The sequence below is a fragment of the Fusarium flagelliforme genome (assembly GCF_020744385.1).
Source record: "Fusarium flagelliforme strain FIESC 12 MPI-CAGE-AA-0113 chromosome Unknown B0J16scaffold_2, whole genome shotgun sequence".
Taxonomy (NCBI): Eukaryota; Fungi; Ascomycota; class Sordariomycetes; order Hypocreales; family Nectriaceae; genus Fusarium; species Fusarium flagelliforme.
The window spans coordinates 537,840-558,780 of record NW_025763504.1 but is presented as its reverse complement, the minus strand read 5'-3'; the positions used below and the strand labels follow the sequence as shown (position 1 = coordinate 558,780).

The 20,941-nt window shown below is 49.2% G+C and overlaps 8 protein-coding genes across 8 annotated transcripts; 5 read left to right on the top strand and 3 right to left on the bottom strand.

Moving 5' to 3' along the window:
• Positions 1-143: 143 nt before the first annotated feature.
• B0J16DRAFT_315608 (uncharacterized protein) lies at positions 144-785 on the bottom strand (the record flags this gene model as incomplete). The annotated part of the gene is made up of 1 exon (XM_046125256.1): positions 144-785. One exon carries the CDS (start codon positions 783-785, stop codon positions 144-146), a length of 642 nt encoding a protein of 213 aa, XP_045985812.1.
• Positions 786-2,082: 1,297 nt separating this feature from the next.
• On the top strand, positions 2,083-4,452 carry B0J16DRAFT_393992 (uncharacterized protein; the record flags this gene model as incomplete). Its single annotated transcript, XM_046132107.1, has 1 exon — positions 2,083-4,452. The coding sequence occupies exon 1, from the start codon at positions 2,284-2,286 to the stop codon at positions 4,450-4,452; it is 2,169 nt and encodes a 722-aa protein (XP_045985811.1). The 5' UTR covers positions 2,083-2,283.
• Positions 4,453-6,344: 1,892 nt separating this feature from the next.
• Positions 6,345-7,217, bottom strand: B0J16DRAFT_393987 (uncharacterized protein; the record flags this gene model as incomplete). The annotated part of the gene is made up of 2 exons (XM_046132106.1): positions 6,345-6,391; positions 6,440-7,217. 2 exons carry the CDS (start codon positions 7,215-7,217, stop codon positions 6,345-6,347), a joined length of 825 nt encoding a protein of 274 aa, XP_045985810.1.
• A 3,829-nt stretch (positions 7,218-11,046) lies between these two features.
• On the top strand, positions 11,047-13,382 carry B0J16DRAFT_368209 (uncharacterized protein). The gene is made up of 8 exons (XM_046130197.1): positions 11,047-11,169; positions 11,222-11,954; positions 12,058-12,307; positions 12,339-12,570; positions 12,722-12,786; positions 12,845-12,886; positions 12,984-13,064; positions 13,117-13,382. The coding sequence occupies exons 1-8, from the start codon at positions 11,127-11,129 to the stop codon at positions 13,219-13,221; spliced, it is 1,551 nt and encodes a 516-aa protein (XP_045985809.1). The 5' UTR covers positions 11,047-11,126; the 3' UTR covers positions 13,222-13,382.
• Positions 13,383-13,986: 604 nt separating this feature from the next.
• Positions 13,987-14,666, top strand: B0J16DRAFT_315602 (uncharacterized protein; the record flags this gene model as incomplete). Its single annotated transcript, XM_046125255.1, has 2 exons — positions 13,987-14,040; positions 14,085-14,666. 2 exons carry the CDS (start codon positions 13,987-13,989, stop codon positions 14,664-14,666), a joined length of 636 nt encoding a protein of 211 aa, XP_045985808.1.
• Positions 14,667-16,384: 1,718 nt separating this feature from the next.
• Positions 16,385-16,789, top strand: B0J16DRAFT_379788 (uncharacterized protein; the record flags this gene model as incomplete). The annotated part of the gene is made up of 1 exon (XM_046131025.1): positions 16,385-16,789. The coding sequence occupies one exon, from the start codon at positions 16,385-16,387 to the stop codon at positions 16,787-16,789; it is 405 nt and encodes a 134-aa protein (XP_045985807.1).
• Positions 16,790-17,599: 810 nt separating this feature from the next.
• On the top strand, positions 17,600-20,021 carry B0J16DRAFT_410663 (HAUS augmin-like complex subunit 6 N-terminus-domain-containing protein). Its single transcript, XM_046133177.1, has 2 exons — positions 17,600-18,013; positions 18,056-20,021. The coding sequence occupies exons 1-2, from the start codon at positions 17,708-17,710 to the stop codon at positions 19,952-19,954; spliced, it is 2,205 nt and encodes a 734-aa protein (XP_045985806.1). The 5' UTR covers positions 17,600-17,707; the 3' UTR covers positions 19,955-20,021.
• B0J16DRAFT_410662 (uncharacterized protein) lies at positions 20,022-20,871 on the bottom strand. The gene is made up of 2 exons (XM_046133176.1): positions 20,783-20,871; positions 20,022-20,737 (listed from the first exon to the last, which is right to left on the bottom strand). Coding segments are annotated over exons 1-2 (672 nt in total). The 5' UTR covers positions 20,785-20,871; the 3' UTR covers positions 20,022-20,067.
• Positions 20,872-20,941: the final 70 nt, after the last annotated feature.

Below are 20,941 nucleotides of genomic sequence, written 5' to 3'. Positions count from 1 at the left end.
GGCTATCTTCAGACTCGGCTGCATGTACAACCCGAGAGCCTGACTGCTAAAAATGGACAGTGGAAACATTTCAACGCTTGAAATCCCGAGACGCCAGAGCGTTGTCGACAGATCACAAAGGACTTATCAACATACACTTCGCTCTAATGTCTACTGCATTCTTCTAGACCCCCGTGAATGATCTGTTCGATTTCTCGTAAATCCTCTTCACAAGTGTCGCAAGGACAATCCAGCAGCGGTCGAAACAAAGAGGGAATTCCACCGAAGGTCTCCTGAACTTTCTCCCACGAACTCGTTTGTGGATCGACCGGCCTCATCCAAAACGCCCCGAACTCCATTGCATCCTCTGCCCAAATCTCAAGGTTTCTGTCATTTAGTACCGAGACACCGAACTCCGGCGTCCAAGGATAACCGTCCTCGATCGTAGGGTCCGCGAAATACTTGTAGAGACACAACACAAGATACCAATTACTTCTCATCAACAGAGGCGGCATATTCGCACGGTCGGAGACAAAGAGGTTGACTCTATCCTCCGTATCCATTTCGAGAAGCTGTCGGCAGTCATCGGTCTGGTGAGTCCATGCGTTGCATAAGGCACAACCGTGGACGTAGCCGTCCGTTCTTGGGATCATGCATTTTGCAATTGTGTGCCCGCCGCGAAGACAATTTCTACATGTTATTTCGCTACGCCTTCGAGCGAAACGATTGGGAGGTCCCCATGCAGGGTAATCGACCTCGTATTTACGCGGTTGCGGCTCGAAGTTGGGGTTGGGTTGGTAGGGCATTGTGGTGGTAGGTCCTGAGGTGAATTCGAAGAGAAGGTGGATTAAGGAGAAAGGTGAAGTGAGAAAGAAACATGGGAGGGAGGTCTTTAAATAATGGAAACCGTCTGAAAATCAAATAGCTCAAGGCTTTGTATCTAGAAGTTAAAGTGCATCAGATAAACCTTTGCGCTTGCTGAAGCGCAAAGAAAATTTCTGGTACGTTAGACGGAACATGGTTTGAGGAAATACTTTGAGCTAGGCAAATAGGTGACAGTCAGGAGCAGGCGAGATGTTGGAAGATGATGCAGAGATCGAACCCCTGGATGAAGACACAACGTCAATCGATTTCAGCTTCAGAAGTAGATGCCATTTGGTCCACGATTGCGCGAGTATATACAAAGCGTTTTAGACCGACACTTCCCCCAAATCCAGTGCCCATGGAAAGATCGTTTCACTATTTCCACCCATCCTGCAGAGTCCATACTCTGTCCAAATCGTTTGCGCTCGAAGTTGCTGAAGTGTGCGATGGACCGTCGAAAATGCTGATATAGAAGATCTAGCGCAGGTATTAGCGTAGTTCAAATCATGATGAATAGGCTTTGAGCATACCCGTCTGGAGGCAGGTGGTGGTTTCAAATCACCGATTGCCGGCAATGATGAAGCTCACTACCGAGGGGGGCATCATTCTGAAGACTTGGACCAAGGCTTCATATGAATCGGTGGTCCCAGAGATGACACCACTCCAGTCATGTACCCAAGAGTATGCGTTTCTCAAAGGTTGGCTATCAGATGGAATAGCGTTCGTTGTGCTGACAGGATTAAAGAGTAGTACCAGGTCGGGATTCAATGGCACTTGAGTGATGCTAGACCCTCTGGGTAACTTTGCTGCAAAGAAAAATGTCACTTCTTCTCTGGGAATGAGGTGATACACGTTCATCAAACTGTTCTCATTGTTTATAACCCCCGCCCATCCATCATTAATACCATGAATCTTGGTCATAATATTAATTTCTGGGTCGCAAGGTCGAGCGCGCGCGATTTCGAATACTCGGGAACCCGGAGTTGGGCTGGTCGAGTGGAAGGCTAAAACCGAGTCGACGAGTTTGAGATCAATAACTTCGGTCGGTTCTCTTTGCGGGATGGGAACTTCTCGATATCGTTGTGATTGTTGAAATCGTTCGCCGCGAGCCCGGTTGCGAAGACGACGTCGATAAAGTGACATTTTCGTATGGTTGCGATGTGTGCCAAAACGAAGGAGGTAGAAAAAGTGGTGTTGAAGTATTTCAGGATTGTTTAATCAGAACAGATCTGGGAGTTTGTATCTAGGTGTGTGCAAACGCATCTGTTTGTTTTTGTTCGGTCAGAGCACTGGCTTGTCACTGTCAATGACAGCGGCCATCAGGCAATGCGCGCATCCTTCACAACCAACAATTCGTCCAAGTAAAATTAATCGAAGTCGTCAATATCAAATTTCTTCCTGACATTCCACACCACCGACAGCCTTTCCATAGGGTCGATCATGGACGGCCACGATATCCACGATCATTCGTCCCAGGCCCCTCCCGCCAATCGAGTTGACGATGTTTCCCAATCCCAACAATTGTCAATCGAGGCCGGAACCAAAAAGAAACGTGGGCGACCGGCTGGATCCAAGAACAAGTCCAAGAACATAGCACCGCATCCCGAGGGCATCCAGCTTCGCAACAGGTCTTTACCCGTACCCCACTACACGATTTGCGAAAGCGAGGATGAGACACATGACGATCAGGCCGTTCAGGAGAATGGAAGCGAATACGATGACTTCGCTTCTGAAGCTAACAGTCTTGACTTTCACAGGAAGGCGTTCCGGGAGGGTGTACAGAAAATGGGCCGACGAATTGATGATCGTGGGCCTGTAACAAAAGAGACATTCCTATCCCAACATCCGCTCTCTCCTTCGAGTGGTAGCGAAGGAACAGCTATCTTGAACCAGACCAACGCGGACGATCTCGACAGGGCCTGGGAGTGCAGTGTGGACAAAGCAGCCATACTGCTTTACCCCAGCCGGGCGGACACTTTCATATCGGTGTGGAGGTTGTCTCTGCGACTCTTCGGGGTTGACCCCTTGACTCTGGTTTCCCTGTATCAAGACGTCGAGTTCGATAACAGCGCTAGCGACTCCTTCGAGCATCTTGGAGTGTTTAAACAAAACCCTCTCTGGACGATTGCCTTTTGCAAACGGCTCGAGCGGATCATGGTACATCCCCTTTTCTCAGACGAAAACGCCTTCCGCTTCATTCCTGTCATCATCAGATGGACCGTCATTTGTAGGGCTGGCGATGGACACGGCTTCACTGATAAGCAACATCGTCTTCTTGACGATTTCCACTGCGGTAACCTTCGACCTGCCAATGGTCTCCAAGCTTTGGTCCAGCGCTTCCTCGAACATCAGCGTAGGCGAAAAGACGACGGGTTGGTTATATCGAGGCAGGCGAAGCTGATGTCCCTGGTTGCTGGTCTTGCGAAGACTGCCGGAGAATCGCCCGAAACGGACATCACCCGGGTCAAGACTCGCGACTTGTCGATCATCGTCAAGGGACTAGATGCCCTGGAGAATGGTACAATGACAACTTCCTGTGAGATGTACCATCTCATATACTCTACCTGTCAGGAGCCGCGAGGTTATCCGGTGGGGATGGATGGATTGCTGGAGGCTTACAAAATATCTTGGATCAAGCTGCAGCGACGCAAAACCTCTAACCGAAGCCGAGAAGACACGAACATCACGAGAGGAAGACCAGGTGAGCTCATTGTCGGTCGGACTCACGAAAGAACCTCCGCAGTGGCCGGCCACACAATTACTAGCGAAGGGCGCAACAGTCGAGTCTCGGAGACCACTAGCAATTCTGCCCAAAGGGTCATTCATCACCACAACCGATCAACATCCATCATCCTCGAGGATGGTGAAGTCCACGAAGGTTCTGAGCCTCTCGCCTCCAGCCCGTCCGGTAACGAATACATACACCAGTCCCGAAGATGCTTGATCGAGAGTCGTCAAGGTTCAGAAGCCCTTGCTGCTAGCGATGCCGACGACGAGCATCTTCACGAATCTCGACGGAGCCTAATTGAAAGCAATCATGGTTCAGCGAATTCCTCTTGGATTGTCCCTCGGGGTCTTCCCAGGAATGATAGCAAGTCGTTCTTGAATCAGGGTACTATTCAAACTGGCCCCTCGGCGACAGTAACCAGGACAAGTTTCGGCAGGAACACGATACGCGCTGGTGGTGAAGCCCAAGAATTGGCCAACCCCGTCACCGTCAAAAGGGAGCCAGATCGAGGCTTGGGAGAAGGAGAAGAGTTCAGCTTTCTTGATATCGATAGAGTTCTCGGTAGAGTTGACGGTATTGGGGGACCCAACCATGGGACAGCATGGACATCCGCCACGTCTAACAGGGTGAGCGAACCAGCCATGCGGTCAAATCGGGTCCGAAAAAGATCCTCCCGAGGTCATCGCGAACAGAGGCCGGCGAAGAGGCACAATACCCATGGGGCCCATCATAGGCAAAGCGAACAGTCCGACGGCAGAGATAAGAACACCGGTCGTCGGAAGAATGGTGTAGGCCACCAGGGAGGGTTCCGGCCACCACCAGCCCAGCCGCCGAACGGTCCAAGAGCTTGGAGATTGGAGCAAAGATTCAAGGGGAAGTAAATTTTTGAGTGAATAATGGCGGGAATTGGGAGTTCAGTTCATTGTACACGTTGTGCTCTTTTGGTTGTTGTTTGGAGGTGTGTCTTTCGGCAAACGTGCCTGCCTTGGTAGGAGTGGTTGCCAAGATTTCTTCGAGTCAATGTTCTTTCCCAATCATCATGACCCTTTTAGTCGGGCTTGCCAAATCAAATCCTTCTCTCTTGCCTCTGATGCCTTCAAGATGGACACGTGAGATCAAAGTTATTACTGTTCCTTTCCCATGCTGTGGTGATGTCAAGCAACTCTGAACTTGCAACACCGTCAAAATGTCACCAGTGAGTCAACGATTTCCTTTCCTCGCTCAACGCCTTTCTATACCAATCATGCCATGTAAGATCATGGCTTTGCACAGTTCACTGCACTCTTACCCTTCTCGCCCGTTGCCACTCTACCTGCAGCTTTCCAGACAACAAGGTTCCAACAAGGTTACACCCCCAACATCATGACTCCAATAAGTCAACCTTTGCTTTCAACGTTTACCCTACCACGTGGCCAACAGACGAGTTGTCCTTTGAGGCTTAGGCTACCAAAATGAGGTGGTCTAACTGCTAGTCTAAGCTGGCATAGAGTGACCAAATTATTTCATCTCTTATGCTCTTGGGGGCCAGTTCTCCAGATAACGTCTTGATATCAGCTTTGCGCGGGGCTTAAAGTCCCCTTTTTCCTTGTTCCCCATCGAGATCTCTTCCTCTCACCTATACACCACCAAACCACCTTCCACATCACACGCCGATGCTCATCACTGACTATCATAAGGACTCTTTCGATCATACCAAGAGTCGTCAAGACTCGGGCGACAACACAAACATCAACGCCGCATCAGTGTCATCGGAAGCCTCTACATCTGACCGTCAGCTCGAAACCACCGCCACATCAGCGTCACCTGAAGCCCTTCCACCTGGCCATTCCGATCTCCAAGTCTTCAAGATAGAGATACCTTCACGTGGCGAAGGAGAACACGAGGGGATGTTTGAGATGGACGAGGATATACGCGACGCCGACAACACTAAGAATGTTAAGGACATCGATACAGCGGATATGGACGCATATGTGGCTGAAGAGATGGAAAACCGTGTTGGTCTGCAGGAGAATGAGATCACAGGACTTGAGCAACAGATTTTACTACTCCGTCAGCAAAGGGCTGAGCTGAGACAGCTGTTGGATAGGGCGATGCTTGAGGCCACTGGCACGCCTCGCACTCTGATGAGTCGAGAGAACCAGCCCTTGGTAGCTCTTATAGCCCGTGCGTTGGAATTGCTTAACGAAGATGACGAGGTTGAAGGATAGGTCTACTCAGAAATTGTCTAAGTTAGGCACTGAGGTTTAGAGTAGACTATTCTCATCTTTATTACACCCATTAACTAACTCTCCCTTTTTCATTGACTTACCTGATCACTTAGGCCTGTCTAGGTACTCAAAGTTGGAGGAGGCCATCTCAAGCTTTGTGCTAGGCAGCTAGGGAAAAACGCTCTGGAATTTGGAGTACCAGTGTCTACAAGTCTAAAGACCTAATTATACCACCTCTTACCCTGTCGGCAAGTTCATCTCATTCTTGTCGGGCGATCAATATGTAGAGTCGCAGCAGTGGACGGGCCTCAGCGGTATGTCACCATAGGACAAGATTGATTCGTAGAGGACAGATGTTTTTAGATACAGATTCTATCCATAGTCATAAGCCACATTGCCGGGCCCGGAGTCCTTGCGTGATCATACTTCCTATCCTCTGATCTATCCCATGAAGCTGTAATCCGACAGCTGAAATTCCAAAACAAGAGGTCGTCCAGTTTGACATCAGATACCCTTCCGTTCATCCCAACGTTTCATACATAGGCCAGCCCAATTTTCATCTCGTGCTAGTGCATAGGCATTCCGGTATTCACGGTGAACCCTCCGTCTTTGTCTATCCAAAGTAAGTAAGTGGTCGAAGCTAGAAGATTTTCATACATACTTCGGAAGAATTTCCAACCAGGTGGAAGTTGAGGATTCTGGCGGCCGGTCAGGGCATTCCAGCGAATGTTGTTCACCTCAGTGAAAAGGAACTCGTGCTTCTCGGTCTTTGGTGGGACACTGAACATAATGCCACCCACAGGGGCAGACGGGTTCATCGCCTTGACGTGTCGATAGGCCTGAAGAAGTGTCTCCTCGCTGTCCACGCGGAAAGAGATGGTCTTCGAAGTACTGGGGACCTTGGTGAACACATTGTCTTGGACTCCGCCGCCGCGGCTGTTGTTGTAGATGCTGATAGAGGGCGGAGCGCGGCTGTTGGTTCGACTGATCGACTGAAGAAGCATGCTATTAACCATCTTCAACTCTCGTGGGCGGTAGCTATCGTAGCGAGTACGAGAGGAGCGCGGGCCTCGAGGCGGTTCTCCGGGCCCGGAGTTGGTATCAGCACGAGGGTTAGAACCATCCACATCGATGACCCAGGGTTCATCGGCGGGGGGCTCGGCCGGCTCGACATCAGCATGAGGGAGATTTCCCTGGTGAACGGGCGCGGTGACAGGATATCCGCCAAGGTGAGCAGATTCATCGGTATGCTCCCCAGTGTCGTTGTTGGGAACCTCAGGCACGGCTTGGTCCACAGGCTGGCCGGTAGAGGTTTGAACCTCAGAGGTGTTGGAAAAAGAGGCACTAAACACCGACTGCTGGTTGCTCTGCACACTCCGCCAGCCGTATGGCTGAGAGCGGAAGCGCTCTCTGTTGTAAGAAGTTGAACCTTTTGGCATCGTGCCTAAGCTGTGTTTGGGAAAGAAGGGAAAGGAAGTGAAGGCAGCGTGAATGAAAGAAATGAAAGAAGGAACGAAAGAAAAGACGCGAGAAAGGACGCTTTGTCTACCTGCAGAAGCGAAAGGTGTGTTGTGTGGAAGAAAGAAAAGTTGAAATCGCTTGCTTGGTGCCTAGAAATACTTTGGCGCGGAAGCTGATCGGGGCAGGCAACTCGTGGCAGGTGCAAGCTGCTCCTTCCTCGTTTTTGGAAGGAGGGTGAATGAGCGGAACATTCACTTACCCCTCACCTTGGAATATCTTAGAAATTTGTCGAGTGATCTTGTAAATGTGCTCTTCAATTTATTTACCTTCAAGTTATTTTTGCTTTCTCAAACTTGGCCTTGACTATTCGTCTCGCCTCCTGGAGCCTTTCTGCATGCAACCCCTTCTCTCAACGAGTATCGAACGCAAGACCACTTTATACCATGGACGACTTCGTAGATCTACTTCCCGCCAACTCCTATGAGTACGATCTAAACTTCAGTGGTGGCCTATCTGGACTTCACCGAGTTCATTGCTTTTCCATCGAACCTCGAATCATCGACGTATTCAAGGTGCCATGGATAGGCCCCAACCCTTCTCAGTACCAGAGACGCCGGTACATTAGACTTTATCTCGATTGGATACGAAAAGGAGATGAAGATGTCCACGAGGAGGCACGTGCCGAGGCGATAGACCTTGCCTCCAGGCTGCTGCCCCCCTGTTGACTGCTGGACAGATGCAGAGACAAAACACTTCAACTTTCTTGTTGACAAGCAATACTGGTTGATATGGCGTAAGTTCCAGTCTTCCCCTTATAAAGTTACTTCGCAGTCTCTCATCATAGAGTATAGTTACTAGAGTCATTCCGCAACCCGTCTGGCCCTGGGTCTACTTCGAACCGGTATTCTTTCCCCCTGTCAATCATAGCGACCATCTCGTCCATTGTCCACTCCGAACGACCATAAAAAGAGCCGCTATTCCAATACCATCATGCGATAATGGGAAGAGTGAGACAGAAACGACAAAGGACGAGTGTTCCGCCTCTCAAGACCTTGCATCAAGTCGAAGCGCATTCTCACGAGCCATCAACCGCATGACCTCACACAATGCCCGGTGATATCTCGCCTCGATCTTATTTACCTTCGTAATCTATACCACTCGATCGTACCATATGTCTCCCGAAATCCGGTCCGTATTGGCATTGGGCCATTTCACTCCTGCTATAAACGGAAAGATCACTGGCTTGTTGCTAGTAATTAACACATGTCTTCCCCTTAAGCATATGCCCTTTCGTTTCGTCTCTCTCATTATTACCTGCGTAATATTCTGTATACATCGTTACACTCCCAAAATCTCATTTCGTGGTGTTAGTCGAGGTCAAGTGACAAGTGGGGCCTCACAAAACTGGCAGCCAATTGTAGAGAGTAATCACAAGAGTAATTGCTTTCGAATTTTATTCATATAATACAAATCAATGTTCTTTGGCCCTGTACGGACAACATTCACTTTCGTTTCTATTGGAATAGGGCCATTGTTGCCGCACGTTTGCTGCCCGTTGTTACGATTAATACCAACGGATGAAGTCAATTGACCTCCGAGTTTGCGGAGCTTGAGCCTCACAATGTAACACCGTCTCGGTGGATGTTCGACCCACAATAGACCGCATCCCGGACTCCACTCGGCAGCCAAGTGTCGATCAACGGCTCTGAATGACAACCACTGACCGGCAATTGGCAGCTGTCAAGTATAATAAATTGCAACGTTGAGTAGCTAGGTACCAAGGCAAACGTGTGGTCTCTCAGCTGCAGCCTGGGACGTCAGGCAGGCCAATTTTATTTAACGAAATATTTCTCCCTCATTTTGACTCCCTTCACACAACAAAAGCATCACCAAAGCTCACAGTAAGACCTCGCATGCACCGATTTATTTTCCAAGAGATACTTACATATCCTCAAAGGAAAGAAACGATGGCAGGTACCAGGATCGATGCGGCGTCCGGTGCCAAGAAGCACAACACCAAGAAGAAGCCCAACACCAAAAGCCTCTCCGAGGAATCGATGGCGGGCGCCATCGCCTTCGATTGGTACGTGATATGCCCTGGAAGAAGCCTGTCACAAGCCCAGCGAAAGGCGATGATCCAGCCCGCCATCGCCATTAGGCTTGAGGACCTCTCTGAGGATCTCGTTCCTAGACCATGATCTTTAAATCTTTCCGACGTAAGTACTATGTCCACTGTTTACAACACAACCTAATCAGTCTCTCATCAAGCAGCAGAAAGCTAGAATTCAGGAAGGATTGTCGAGGATCGACAGATCGGATACGGTACAACAGATCAGACAATGGACAATGGACATTCACAAATGAGACTTGTGATTTCTACATGCAGCTTTCTGACATATTTGTGATGGTAACCATGGTAAACATACGTAGGAGAATAAGTCTGTGACAATGTCATCATTCTTCCTGTTAAGCTTAACAGTATTGGTGTTGAGGACGGGTCGAGATACGATGGGACAAGACCAGAGAGATCACACCTGACAGCCACTGATGGGACTTTCTATTTTCTTTATCCTTAGTCCTGGAACATTTGTGGTTGTGGTCATTACATACGTACATACTTTAGGGTTTACCTGTAAGACTAGAAGGTTCATTTCAAGTATTGCATTCATTCTCGAATGAACACAATAATGAAGTGTTATAAAGGAAGTCTGGTGACGAGTTGTAGAGGTATCCCCATGTAAACCGAGGTATTCTACCAAACGAGGACATGTTCCTCATGATCGGCTTTCGCGACAGCTCATGGAGTGACCCTCGCACCTTGACTCCCGCCAGACAACACCTGATCACCAAACTATGGAAAGCGATCAACGACTGGAAGCAGCTCTGCCTCCGTGGAAAGTGGACTACTCTTATCAGTTTCTTGCAACACATGCACGAGGAGGGTGGTACGATTCAAGGGGCAGACAAGACTTTCACATTCGCTGCGTCTGTATCGCAAATCGAGAACAAAGTCAGCATAGCGCGTGCTGAATTCGAGATCGACGGCATTCTTGACTTGATCATTATGACAGAGGCGGGTCTGCATGACTTTGGAAATCATTTTCAGGAATGGGTCTTCTCTCCAAAGACCCTGGGCTTGACTGTCGAGGAGCGAACCTATCTGGTAGCCAATGTCTGGCGCCGCCGGGTGCCCCCTGAAAAGTATCAGCTGCTGGTCCACATCCAGACCTGGGTAACCAAAACCAGGAAGATGATTCAGTCGGAGGTTTATTCTAGCTTGCGATAGGTCTGCTGTCTATGTATAGTTGATACTTGATAGACAAATGTTATAAGTGCCTCAACCTGTGTCTCATGCCAAACAGTGATGTCCCTATTGAGTCCTACCGATGACTGAGCCCACCACCACCAGCCATACCAATTGATAGTATATATGCCGAACTAGTAATCAAATGCTGGGTATTAGTAGTCTGCAAACCAGCCAGCCAATGGGCAACATCACTTTCGGATCATCATTCAGCTTCCAGACTCAGGTTATATCGAGCTTTGCCATAATTGTGACCATCTATCTAGTTCCCCTGCACATACGCTGCCGTCAGGGTGTCAGAAGAAATAGCCCCATAGAGCATATTTATCTTGGCGACCTTAAGCATAGACAACCTTAGCTATGGAAGACCGTTCTTCTATCGTCCAGCTCATTGCGTGGGTACTGGATTAGTGGGAAGATATGGGCAAAAGGAGCTAGTGCACTGTCTACCACTGCTGCCTCGATTCCCCCCAGCGGTCTGCTTGTTCACACCATTTTGAAGTCCTTCATAACACCGTTTTCTCATCCAGGCTTCTCATTAAATTTTTCATATCTACATTCAATAGTCAAGTTATTCGCAGCTATGGATAATTCGAACGCAACATACGATATGGCAGACGAACAAGGTAGGTCATAACAGCATTCACCAGCGCTCCAAATATTGACCTCTTATCTTAGCGGACCTCCGATACCAACTCCGCGTCGCCAAACAGACCATCAGACGTATGGAGGAGGGTCGACGAGATCAGGAGCTCTACAACCGGGAGCTCCAGGAGACCATCGGACGTATGAAGGAAGAGATGGATGCAATGGCCCGGGACCGACGAAATCAGGATCTTTCCCTCCGGGAACTTCATCATACCGCCGATTGGCTGCGCGGTGAACTTTCCCAAGCTGCACGAATCTGGGACATACGGGTGGAGGAGGAAGTCGACCGTGGAAGAGCTGCGGTCGCTTCCGAGCGTCGACTAAAGGCCGTCGTGGATGAGCAGAAGGCAGTCATCCAGCGACATGTGCAGGACAAGGAGGCTGCCGATAGGCGTATCCAGGAGCTGGAAGCCAGCCAAAACAACGCCAATCCCATTCCAGTCCCACGCGATTCACCACCTGCTACGGACAACGCCAGACCTTCGAAACGGCGGCGACAGGAAAGTCCAGTTACGGACCAGCGAGCATCCCGAGTGGAAAGGGAACAGCTTGACCGCCCCATCGTCTTCAACGATAACAGGAGGCTGGTGCCTGGGTTATCACTTGTTCGCGATGAGAACATTACTGAAAGAGTAATCGCGAAGCTCACTTCAGTCATGGAGAAGCCCATCGGCAAGAAGAACATGGAACTCTTCATGGAATACATCAGGCCTATCAGGCCTGGCAATTACTACTGTATCCATGAGGTGGCCAGTAAGGGCAGGTTTGTCTCAAGGCCTCTGACACCCTCGCAGCCTTGCCGTGGATGCGCCTCGACCATCCGTGTCAGGATGTTGAGGACTGAGTCGGGGAGATTCAAGCTCCAGGTCAGCCATTTCACAATGGAAGTCTAGCGTTGGGCTGGATAGTTGGCAACTGGGACAATTCGGTGGATCACAAGTTACTCTGGACCGATTAGACCGGCTTCCAGCCCAGGGCGATTTCGAAGCGCGGGCTGGTCAAGGTCGAGATGCCCAGGTTGAGGCCAAGGTGATAGGCGATGCTATGGCCAATGTGGCACCTGAGTCAAGTGACCGTCGGGTGTTGACGCCAAGTCACCAATGTAACGGTGAGGCTGTCAGGGAAGGATGGAACTGAGAAGGAGAAGGCCGAAGTTGAGGATGTTCCAAAGGAAGTGTCAGAGGTGTCCCCTCAGCCTTTCTTCGCCAAAGGAGCAAGTTGGGCCTTGATTCGTGTAACATCAGGGCAGGCTATCGAACCTCATTCTGCTGTCAGCCTTGAAAGTCATCAGGCTGTCGGTGGAAATTGGTCTGGGCGAGCCATGGGGTCACATTCTGCTGCCGGTCTTGAAAGTCATCAGGTCGCGCAAGTGGAATATTGTTCGTGAGAAGAGACGTCTACTCAAGGGCGTGTTAGCCGCGATGGTTGATGTGTGTTGACGATGGATGGTGGACGATGGAAGAAAGCCTGACCGATGGCTCCTCATCACCTCTACTGTTATAAGGGATGTTTGAGCTTTGGGATGGGCAGCTTCAAATGGTACCTCGACACCAAGGGGAGGAATGACATCCAGCCGAGAAGGGGTCACCGGCATCGTGAGTCATGTATTCTGGCTCAATCAGTTGGGTCTACCTTTGACGAACATACTCAAAGGCTGGGTCGATATGGCCTATGAGGGCAAAGCAAGAGACTAAGGTGCGCCTCTCTTGGGCGCTGAACAGTCTGCTTTGCTAGCCGTAGCTGGGCACATTATCAATTCTGTTATTGAACAGCACCGATGCAGATATGTAAGGTGTCTGAAGTAGCCGGTTGGAAGGCACCTGTCGAGCCAATGCCGACCAGGCATGGAAAACTCCAAGAGAAGATGTCGTTGGTAAGTCAAAAGACATCTGATCCGTGTAGTGGAAGCTACTTCATCATTTTAGGCACCATCAAGGCCGCTCACGCTAGCCAAGCCACTTTCAACCAAATCAAGACCGAACGACCGACCGATTGACACGGACGACAAGGGAACAAGCGGAACGATATGAGCTGGGAAGGATCGAGGACTGAGAAAGGACCACAGGCTGCAAAGAAGGAGGGGTTTTGTTTCGCTTGCCGGTTTTCCCCTACCTTCGGCCTGACAGGTTTCCTTTGTGGTTAGGTATGGATGGTATGACGGAGAGATAGAATGACAATAAATGAGTCCGGAAAAGGAAAGAAGTTTTGTAGATATGATCCAACATCCTTCTTGCCTTTTTATTGTGTCATCGTCAAACCATGAATAGCTTTGTGCTTGTTGTTTCTCTCCTTCTCATAATTATTATCGACGGATTGCAAGAGAAATAGGCTAAGAGTCTTGGTTGGGACGAGTCTGCTTGTACTAGACCCAAGCCCACGCGTGATCACTTTCAAACGCAACAGTTCATAGAGCTTTGACTTGATGGCTTGTTGCTTTTCTTGAATCCCAACCCTGGAAACCATCCCAACAGCGATTGATTCCCATATGTTAAAAAGAGGCCGTTCAACGTCGAGGACGAGATAAGTTGAACATTCGCAACTGAGTTAGGACTTGACGAATCTACTAACTGGAGAAATTGCGTAGAAGGCTCTAGGCGTCCATTAATTACTACGGGAGTCGAATATTTAGAGAAATCAGGCCTGCCACTGATTCGCAGCTGGCACGAGGTGCAATTTATGCTAGGCCCTACCCACCTCGCTGATTTTCGATGCCTAAAATTACTCCTCTGTGATCCTTACACTTACATCAACACTCAGCTGGAGTCGAGTCAAGTCACGACCACGATTCATCCAAGATGTCATCCAAACGGCCTCGAGTAGGCGAAGGTCCAGACGAGCGTCCAGACGAGGTACGTGCATCAAATGACAGTAAGGCATTTAGCTAATGGTACAGGTGAACACTATACCCTCTGTCGAAAGTCTCCTTCGGAAACAGCACCAGGAGCTGCTCGACGCTTTCACCCGTCTTGAGGCACACAACAAACAAGTCGTCGCCGAATCCGAGGAAAAGATGAACGACTTGAAGCGCCAGAACCAGGAGCTGCGCTCAGAGATCGAATCTCTCCGTACCGCCCCCAAGCCGGCTACAAATGAAGTTGCTCTCCTAGAGCTTGCCGTCAGCTCGTGGGAATCAAGCGAGCTGGCTCGACAATTCAACCGACTTGCAAACGTTACTTTGAGGCTTAACTTGACAACTGGCGACCGACGACCCGGGCGCCGCGAAGTTGAGGGCTTGTGCCGCATAATGTATGACAATCAGCGTCTATCAAGACTGGAGTGCTTCATGCAACAGTACAGCAGCTGCAATTTTATAAACGAATACTGCATCGATCAGATTGGCATGGGGAACAATGTAGTTGCCGCATCCGAAGGGTGGGGTTCAACGTGTTTGGAGCACAAAGGCGACGATGGCTGCGTTTGGATCACAAAGCGTGGGGCTGCTTGGATTATCGGGAGCGGTCGTCCGTCTTGCTGAATGGCAAACTAGGAGTACTATCTACACGAAGACTAAGAGGCAAGATGACATCCTAAGAGATGAACCCAGACCCTTTGAAATAAAGTGAGGCCCTAGGAGGTAAAAGGTTTAGAGGACTTCATGCCAGAGGTACCTAGACCGGCATTTTTGTTAGAAGGGTATGTAGCATGGCGATGCGCATCAAACAAGGCTGCCAACTCCACGGCATATTTGTTTTCTTGGCAAACTAGGACTGTCCGGGCCCACAGAACCTTCCCAACAATTGCTTATCATAAGCTGGTGAGAGAGGTAGTGTGTGGGCTGCAATTCACTTTTCATCTGTGCCGCGGTTGATATCTCGGCAGCATGCATGAGGGAAGAGAGCTTGGACACTCCCTTATCAATTGACTGGGCTTTAGAACTTTAGAAGTGATCTGAAACCAATGAAGAGAATGTTCTGGCCAAAACATCACGAGGCCATCAGGAGAGACAGACATCTTCTCAGGAGTGGTTTCTGTCCGTCATTTTCGTTGGGAACAGTCTACTAGTAATGCTCAAGCTGACGTATCGCTTTGAAATAAATGGCAGCCCTATTGTCGCTGAATACACTGAGTCTATTGACTTGACAAATGATATGACTGGGGATATCGATGAATGGGCCTGTCACTGATTCACTGGCGGGCAGCTGGCAAGAATTGCATTGAGTGCTAAACCCTACGTCTATCTACTTCACAGAAGTTTTTTATTCCAAAAACTATTCCGCCTCCTCTGCAATCTTTACACTTGCACCAACACCTATCGTCAGCCTTGTCCGTCTACCAATCCTCCTCATCGCAACTACCACAGGATGTCCTCCACCGAGCATCTACACGACGAAGGAGCTGGAAGCAACTCTGAGAATGTACGTCTTGCACGACAGGAATGTAAGGAACGCTTGGTTAACCTGTCAGGCAAAGATGAGCGATTTAAAGCGCCAAATTGAGGTTCTCCGAGCAGAGAACGAACGACTCACTTCAGAGATCCAATCTCTTCGTTCGGGTACCGCTCCCACCGCAATTATCGCAAAGATTGTCAAGAGATTCAACTTGACGACCGGAGACCGACAACTCGACGACAACGAAATTCAAGGCTTATGTCGTACACTGTCCAGCGCTCAGAGTCTGTCGATTTTGGTGCGCTTTGTGGATGGCCATGGCATGCGAGACAGCGACCTCGCATACTGCATTGATGCGATCGTCAGGGGGGATAAGTTTCCAGTCGCTTTTTTTTGGAAGCATGGCATGAACTGTAAGGCGCATAAAGATGCTCGAGATGACTGCGTTTGTATCATGAGGCGCGAAAATAGTTGGATCATTGCGAGTGGTGGTCGTCAGTGTTGGGAATGGCAGACCATGGGTAGCTCCTAACGGTACACGCTGTCTCGCTCATAGACACAACGACGACTGGGTTTGGGTCGCCAAGGGATGAGCAGGCTGGGTCGTCGGTAGCGGCCGGCTTTAGCTCTGGAAGAAACAAGGGGTCAGGGACAATAGACTGGATCAAGCAGGGGTGAATCTTGCACTCAAAGGCTTTGTACATCTTCTTGTCAGGTTTCCGCCTTTGTTCTGGCTCAAAGGCCTGACACAACCAAGATAGCAAATAGATAATCATCACCCTGGGCTTCAGGAATATTGAAAGACACTGGATGATAGGTCATACAAAACAACGAGTGAAGCTGTAGCTCAAAGTATGAAATAAATATGCCTAGACATTCTAACCTGTTGTCACCAACTCTCTTCTCTACACTCTTCCATCTTCAACAACTTCCCCCAACTTCAACAAGCTCTCCCAACTTAAAAGACAGAAACGCCAAAATGCCAAAGACTACCACTGCTCGCTGTCGGTGCCTCCGATATGAACCCTACGACCAATGGCCTATCAGCCGTCGAAGGGCTAAGAACAAGAGAATCAAGAAGCTGAAGAACCAACTCGAAAAGTCAAAGGCTGAGGTACTATACTGGAAACGGGAATATAAGTTGAGCTGTAGAGAGGTCTACAGTCTGAAGAAGCATGTTAAGAGACTGCTTGACGACTTTGAGGATCGCGGAGAGCTCCAGCAGGAGATGACACTTCTTCGATTGCAGATGATGAATCTTGGCATGTAATCATCGCGATGCATGTATGTCCTGCGGTTGTCACGGCCTTTCTCTGCCGCAGCAAGATCGGGTTCAACGACACGGGCGAAGCATTCACCTGATATGCGACATTTTGGGAACACATTTTACAGGAGATTTCAGCGACATGCTTCTCGCTGCTGAAGGAAAGCGGCATGCTCAAGGCGGACGAGAACAAATCCGTCATCGAGACTCCAGCATGGTCGATCATCACAAACTCTAAAACAAGGGCCCAACGGGAGCTTCGTCTTCGTGGAGCAAGACAGATGTTGGTCTTCAGCATCTTGATTTGGTGTAGAGGTAGACTGAGGACAGAATGGATATGAATCCTTAGAGTCAACATTGTCATTTGGAGGAGTATGGATGGAGTACATATCGATAGAACAGGGGGCTTAGAGGCGTATTCATTTCGGCTGGTTAACTTTCATAGAGGCGTTTGGGAGGAGAAAAATAGATCTATACACTTTCTTTTGTATCAGAAAAATGTTTTGAACAACTTCGAATGAAGCAAATGTTGACATGTTTTGAGTATGGGATCTTCGAAATTGTGAATCACTTCAACATTGCATCAGCTCTACGCTACAACCATATTAGTCTACCCTTATAAATACATCCAAGCCATATTTAAATCGATATCATTTCTACGAACATCTATAATCAAGATAAAATGTACCCCAAAGCAAGTCAAGGAATGGCCTGTTCAAAAACATCCCTCATGCAGGGTAAGTACCGGCCCCACTATCCGCCCGTCAAAGCCCCTCCACCCACTTCCGATTTGTTTACTCTGCATCAAGGATCAGCCTTATTTACACTCCGCCTTTTCATGCGCCATCACCTTTTACTTACCGACAAAGTCCCTACAAAAGGGCATTAGACCATTCAAAACTCAACTGAATCAAACATGTTACCATGGCTGCCGTTCAGCCTCCGCGAACAAGATCCGCCCGTTTAGTGGCTGGATTCACCAATAAATCTGCCGCGCCCAAATCCGCTCCTGCGCCAGCTCATGCCCATCATGGACCTTCAGCTTTATCCATCTTTTTAACCAACTTGAACCTCCTCGATCTCGACCAGCTTGAAGACTGGCCTGATGTTCGTGCGGAAACCTTTGCGACAGGCGGTACTAGTGCGCAAGGCCTGAAGAAGAGGGTACACTGCGTGGAATGGACTCTCTACCAGTTGTTTGCTCTATGGGACCCTGATGAAACCAAAAAGGTAAGGTGAACCTCAATTCTGAGACCTCCACTAACGGATCAGAAACTCAAACCATTCTTTCCTCCTCTCGATCAGACTCAATCCGTCAACCTACGAGCTGCCCTGTTACGATCTCTCGAAGCAGCCAAGAAGAATGGAGTCCTTGGAAGGGATGCGATTGTACGAAAGACCATGCTCGATGAATGTCGAGGCGAGCGACTTGAAGAAGTTCTTGCTGCATTCTCGTCGGCTGTTCTCAAACATGTCATTGCGCAAGAGGTCACGACAAGCGGCGAACACAAAGCTCTTGCGCTCGACTTGGCTCTTGAGGATCGCGGATACAAGAGCGACAACATGGATCTCACGACCATGGTCTTGGCACACAAGGTTGCCATCAGCCGGATTCTGAACAGCAAAGTGGCCGCCAGTTCGAGGTTCCACGACTTTGCGGACCTATTGAAGGTCAAGGAGAAGGGCATCGCCAGACGAAAAGAAGCATTGGATGCTTTGGATGGAGGAAAGACCATATCCGATGATGCTAGGCGCGAGATGTGGCGGACACTCCGAAACAACTGGTCTGGCAACGAACGATGGATGGAGACTCTACTGTATGGAGACGCCAGCATCAAAAAGGATGGCCTTCTAGGAATGGAGTTTGATCGCGTATGGCGAAGAGTCCAGCAAGGTCGACTCGATGAGCTTGAAGAAAATGGCACCGGCCTTTTGGAACAACTCGACACTCGAGTGCGCGTTCAAAGAGAACGACTTCAGAAATGGCAGAGCTTCCGTAACGAAATGTCCGCCGACCAACCAAAGCCATCCCCGACAAAGAATCAGCGACGAGAGAAGGAGAACGGAATCGACTTTGGATTCGGTGCTCATGAGGGACTTCTCCTCGGCAAGGTCAGCCCAAGAAAGGGTACATTCGGAAAGCCAAAGCTTTTGGAAGAATATGACGATCTTGTACGCAATTTGGGACAAGAGTTGCAAAGCACGAAACCGCAAAAGTCTTCAGCTCTCGACTTTTTGCAGCGTCCTGCTTCCCGAATTACACCAGTCGTCAACATACCACCTCCCGAGCCAGAAGAGGAAGAAGAGGTCATCAGCGACCTAGAAGATCACGAGCTTCCCGAGTCTCCTATCAAGTCATTCAAGGCGAAGCTGGACTTTTCTAAGCGAATGCCTGTCCGACCAAAACTTGATCACAGCGACGATTCTTTTGCTTCGGTATCGTCAAGGGCTAGAAACCTCCGCAAACCATCAGCAGATGAGGCGCGTATCCTTCGTGCGTCGTCAGTCGAGCGGACGAGTTCTCCAGAACCAGAGCATGAACCTGTTGCATCTCCACGACCTGAGTATGATGTTTCACCGACGCATTCTCCTGGAATATCTCCACCGCCATCCCCTATGCCACCTCCTATGCCACCTCATGAGTCTCCAGAGCCAATGCCCGTCCCACTATCTCCTACCGAAATGGCAGACCAGATTCTTGACTCAATGGATATGGCTTCACCATCCCCAGTCAAACAATCACGACGCAAATCTCGACACACACTTTCACTCGCTGAGCGAACACGTCTAACAATGGCTCGCGAATCATTCGGTGACGTCGAACCAGAGGACCTCGAAATCACCCCACCACCAGCAGAGCCTATTACAGAGAGTCCAACCGAAATAGCTGACGACGAATTTGATCTCCTTGCTCGAACCCGGAAGAGTATGGCCGGTTTCGACAAGGCGAGACAAAAGGCTCAATTGGACAGACGACGCTCGTTGAAGAAACCCAAACCACTTCCCAAAAAGGATGGTAGCTACTTTCCCAAGGTTGAAGAGGATACAACTGTAATTACGGACGAGTTGATGGCGCAGGAGGATATGGAGGCGGTGTTTAGATCACGACCGAAGATCAAGGCCAGCCCGCTGCCAAGTCCGACCAAGGATTGGGACGACGATTATATGTAGCACGAGGAGAAGTGAATCATGGTTTACATGCTGAATGAAGTCAATCATAGTTACATGCCGATAATGAAGTCCTTAATCATAGTTTACATTTTCACATCTATAATACAACGATGCTACCATCCCTGCTTCTTAAGCTCAATAACTCTGCTGACCGTCGCCTTGAAACCATGCTTGAATCGTGATCGCCATCTCTGACTAGCCAACCGCTTTCTCTTCAAACCCTTTCGCTCATGAAACTTTTGGCTAAAGAATTTGTTCTTGACTTGGTCCTCTCGAACAATTCTGTTAAGAATTTTCAAAGCGACCATAGGAGTAGGACCGCTGTTCTTGGTAATTTGATCCTTGACAAAGACTGTACGTCCAGAAACAGGCTTAGCCCGAATGTTGGGTCGCTGTACGGGGTCTGAAGCTTGTTCTGCCCCAAAAGCGGAAGCTTTGTTGGCGATGATTGACGCAATATCCAGACTAAACGGTTTGGTGGCATCGTAGATGTGCTCGTTGGTCCTGGGTGCGGTTGTCTCTGGTGCATCGCGAGGAGGGGCAGGAGGGACACTGCCGATAAGAGGGTTTGATCGGGCTTCGCTCAGAGCTTCATTTCGAGCTTCGGCATCGGGATCGTTGACGAGAGGATCGGATCGAGCGAGGGGATTGACAGCTGGTGATGTTTCCTCTGCTGTGGTAATTTTGGGACCTTGTCGGAAGGTGAGAGATGTGGTGAATGGCCTTCTGCATGGTATAGCTATTCTTGACAGCATTGCGCTGCCAGATCTGAATGAAGCGGCCCTGGAAACATTAGTATCAGATCAATTACATACACAGATTACTTACATTTTGCGGACAACGTATTCACCAATTGGCTGTCATCAATAACCTGTTCATCCGATGAAGCAGAAAAGTCGCGATAACTCGGAAAAATGTAGGTGCGATAAGGCGGTAAATTGTGGATCATATCGGCCCCACCACAAAGAACATCTCAGCCTCGTGCAT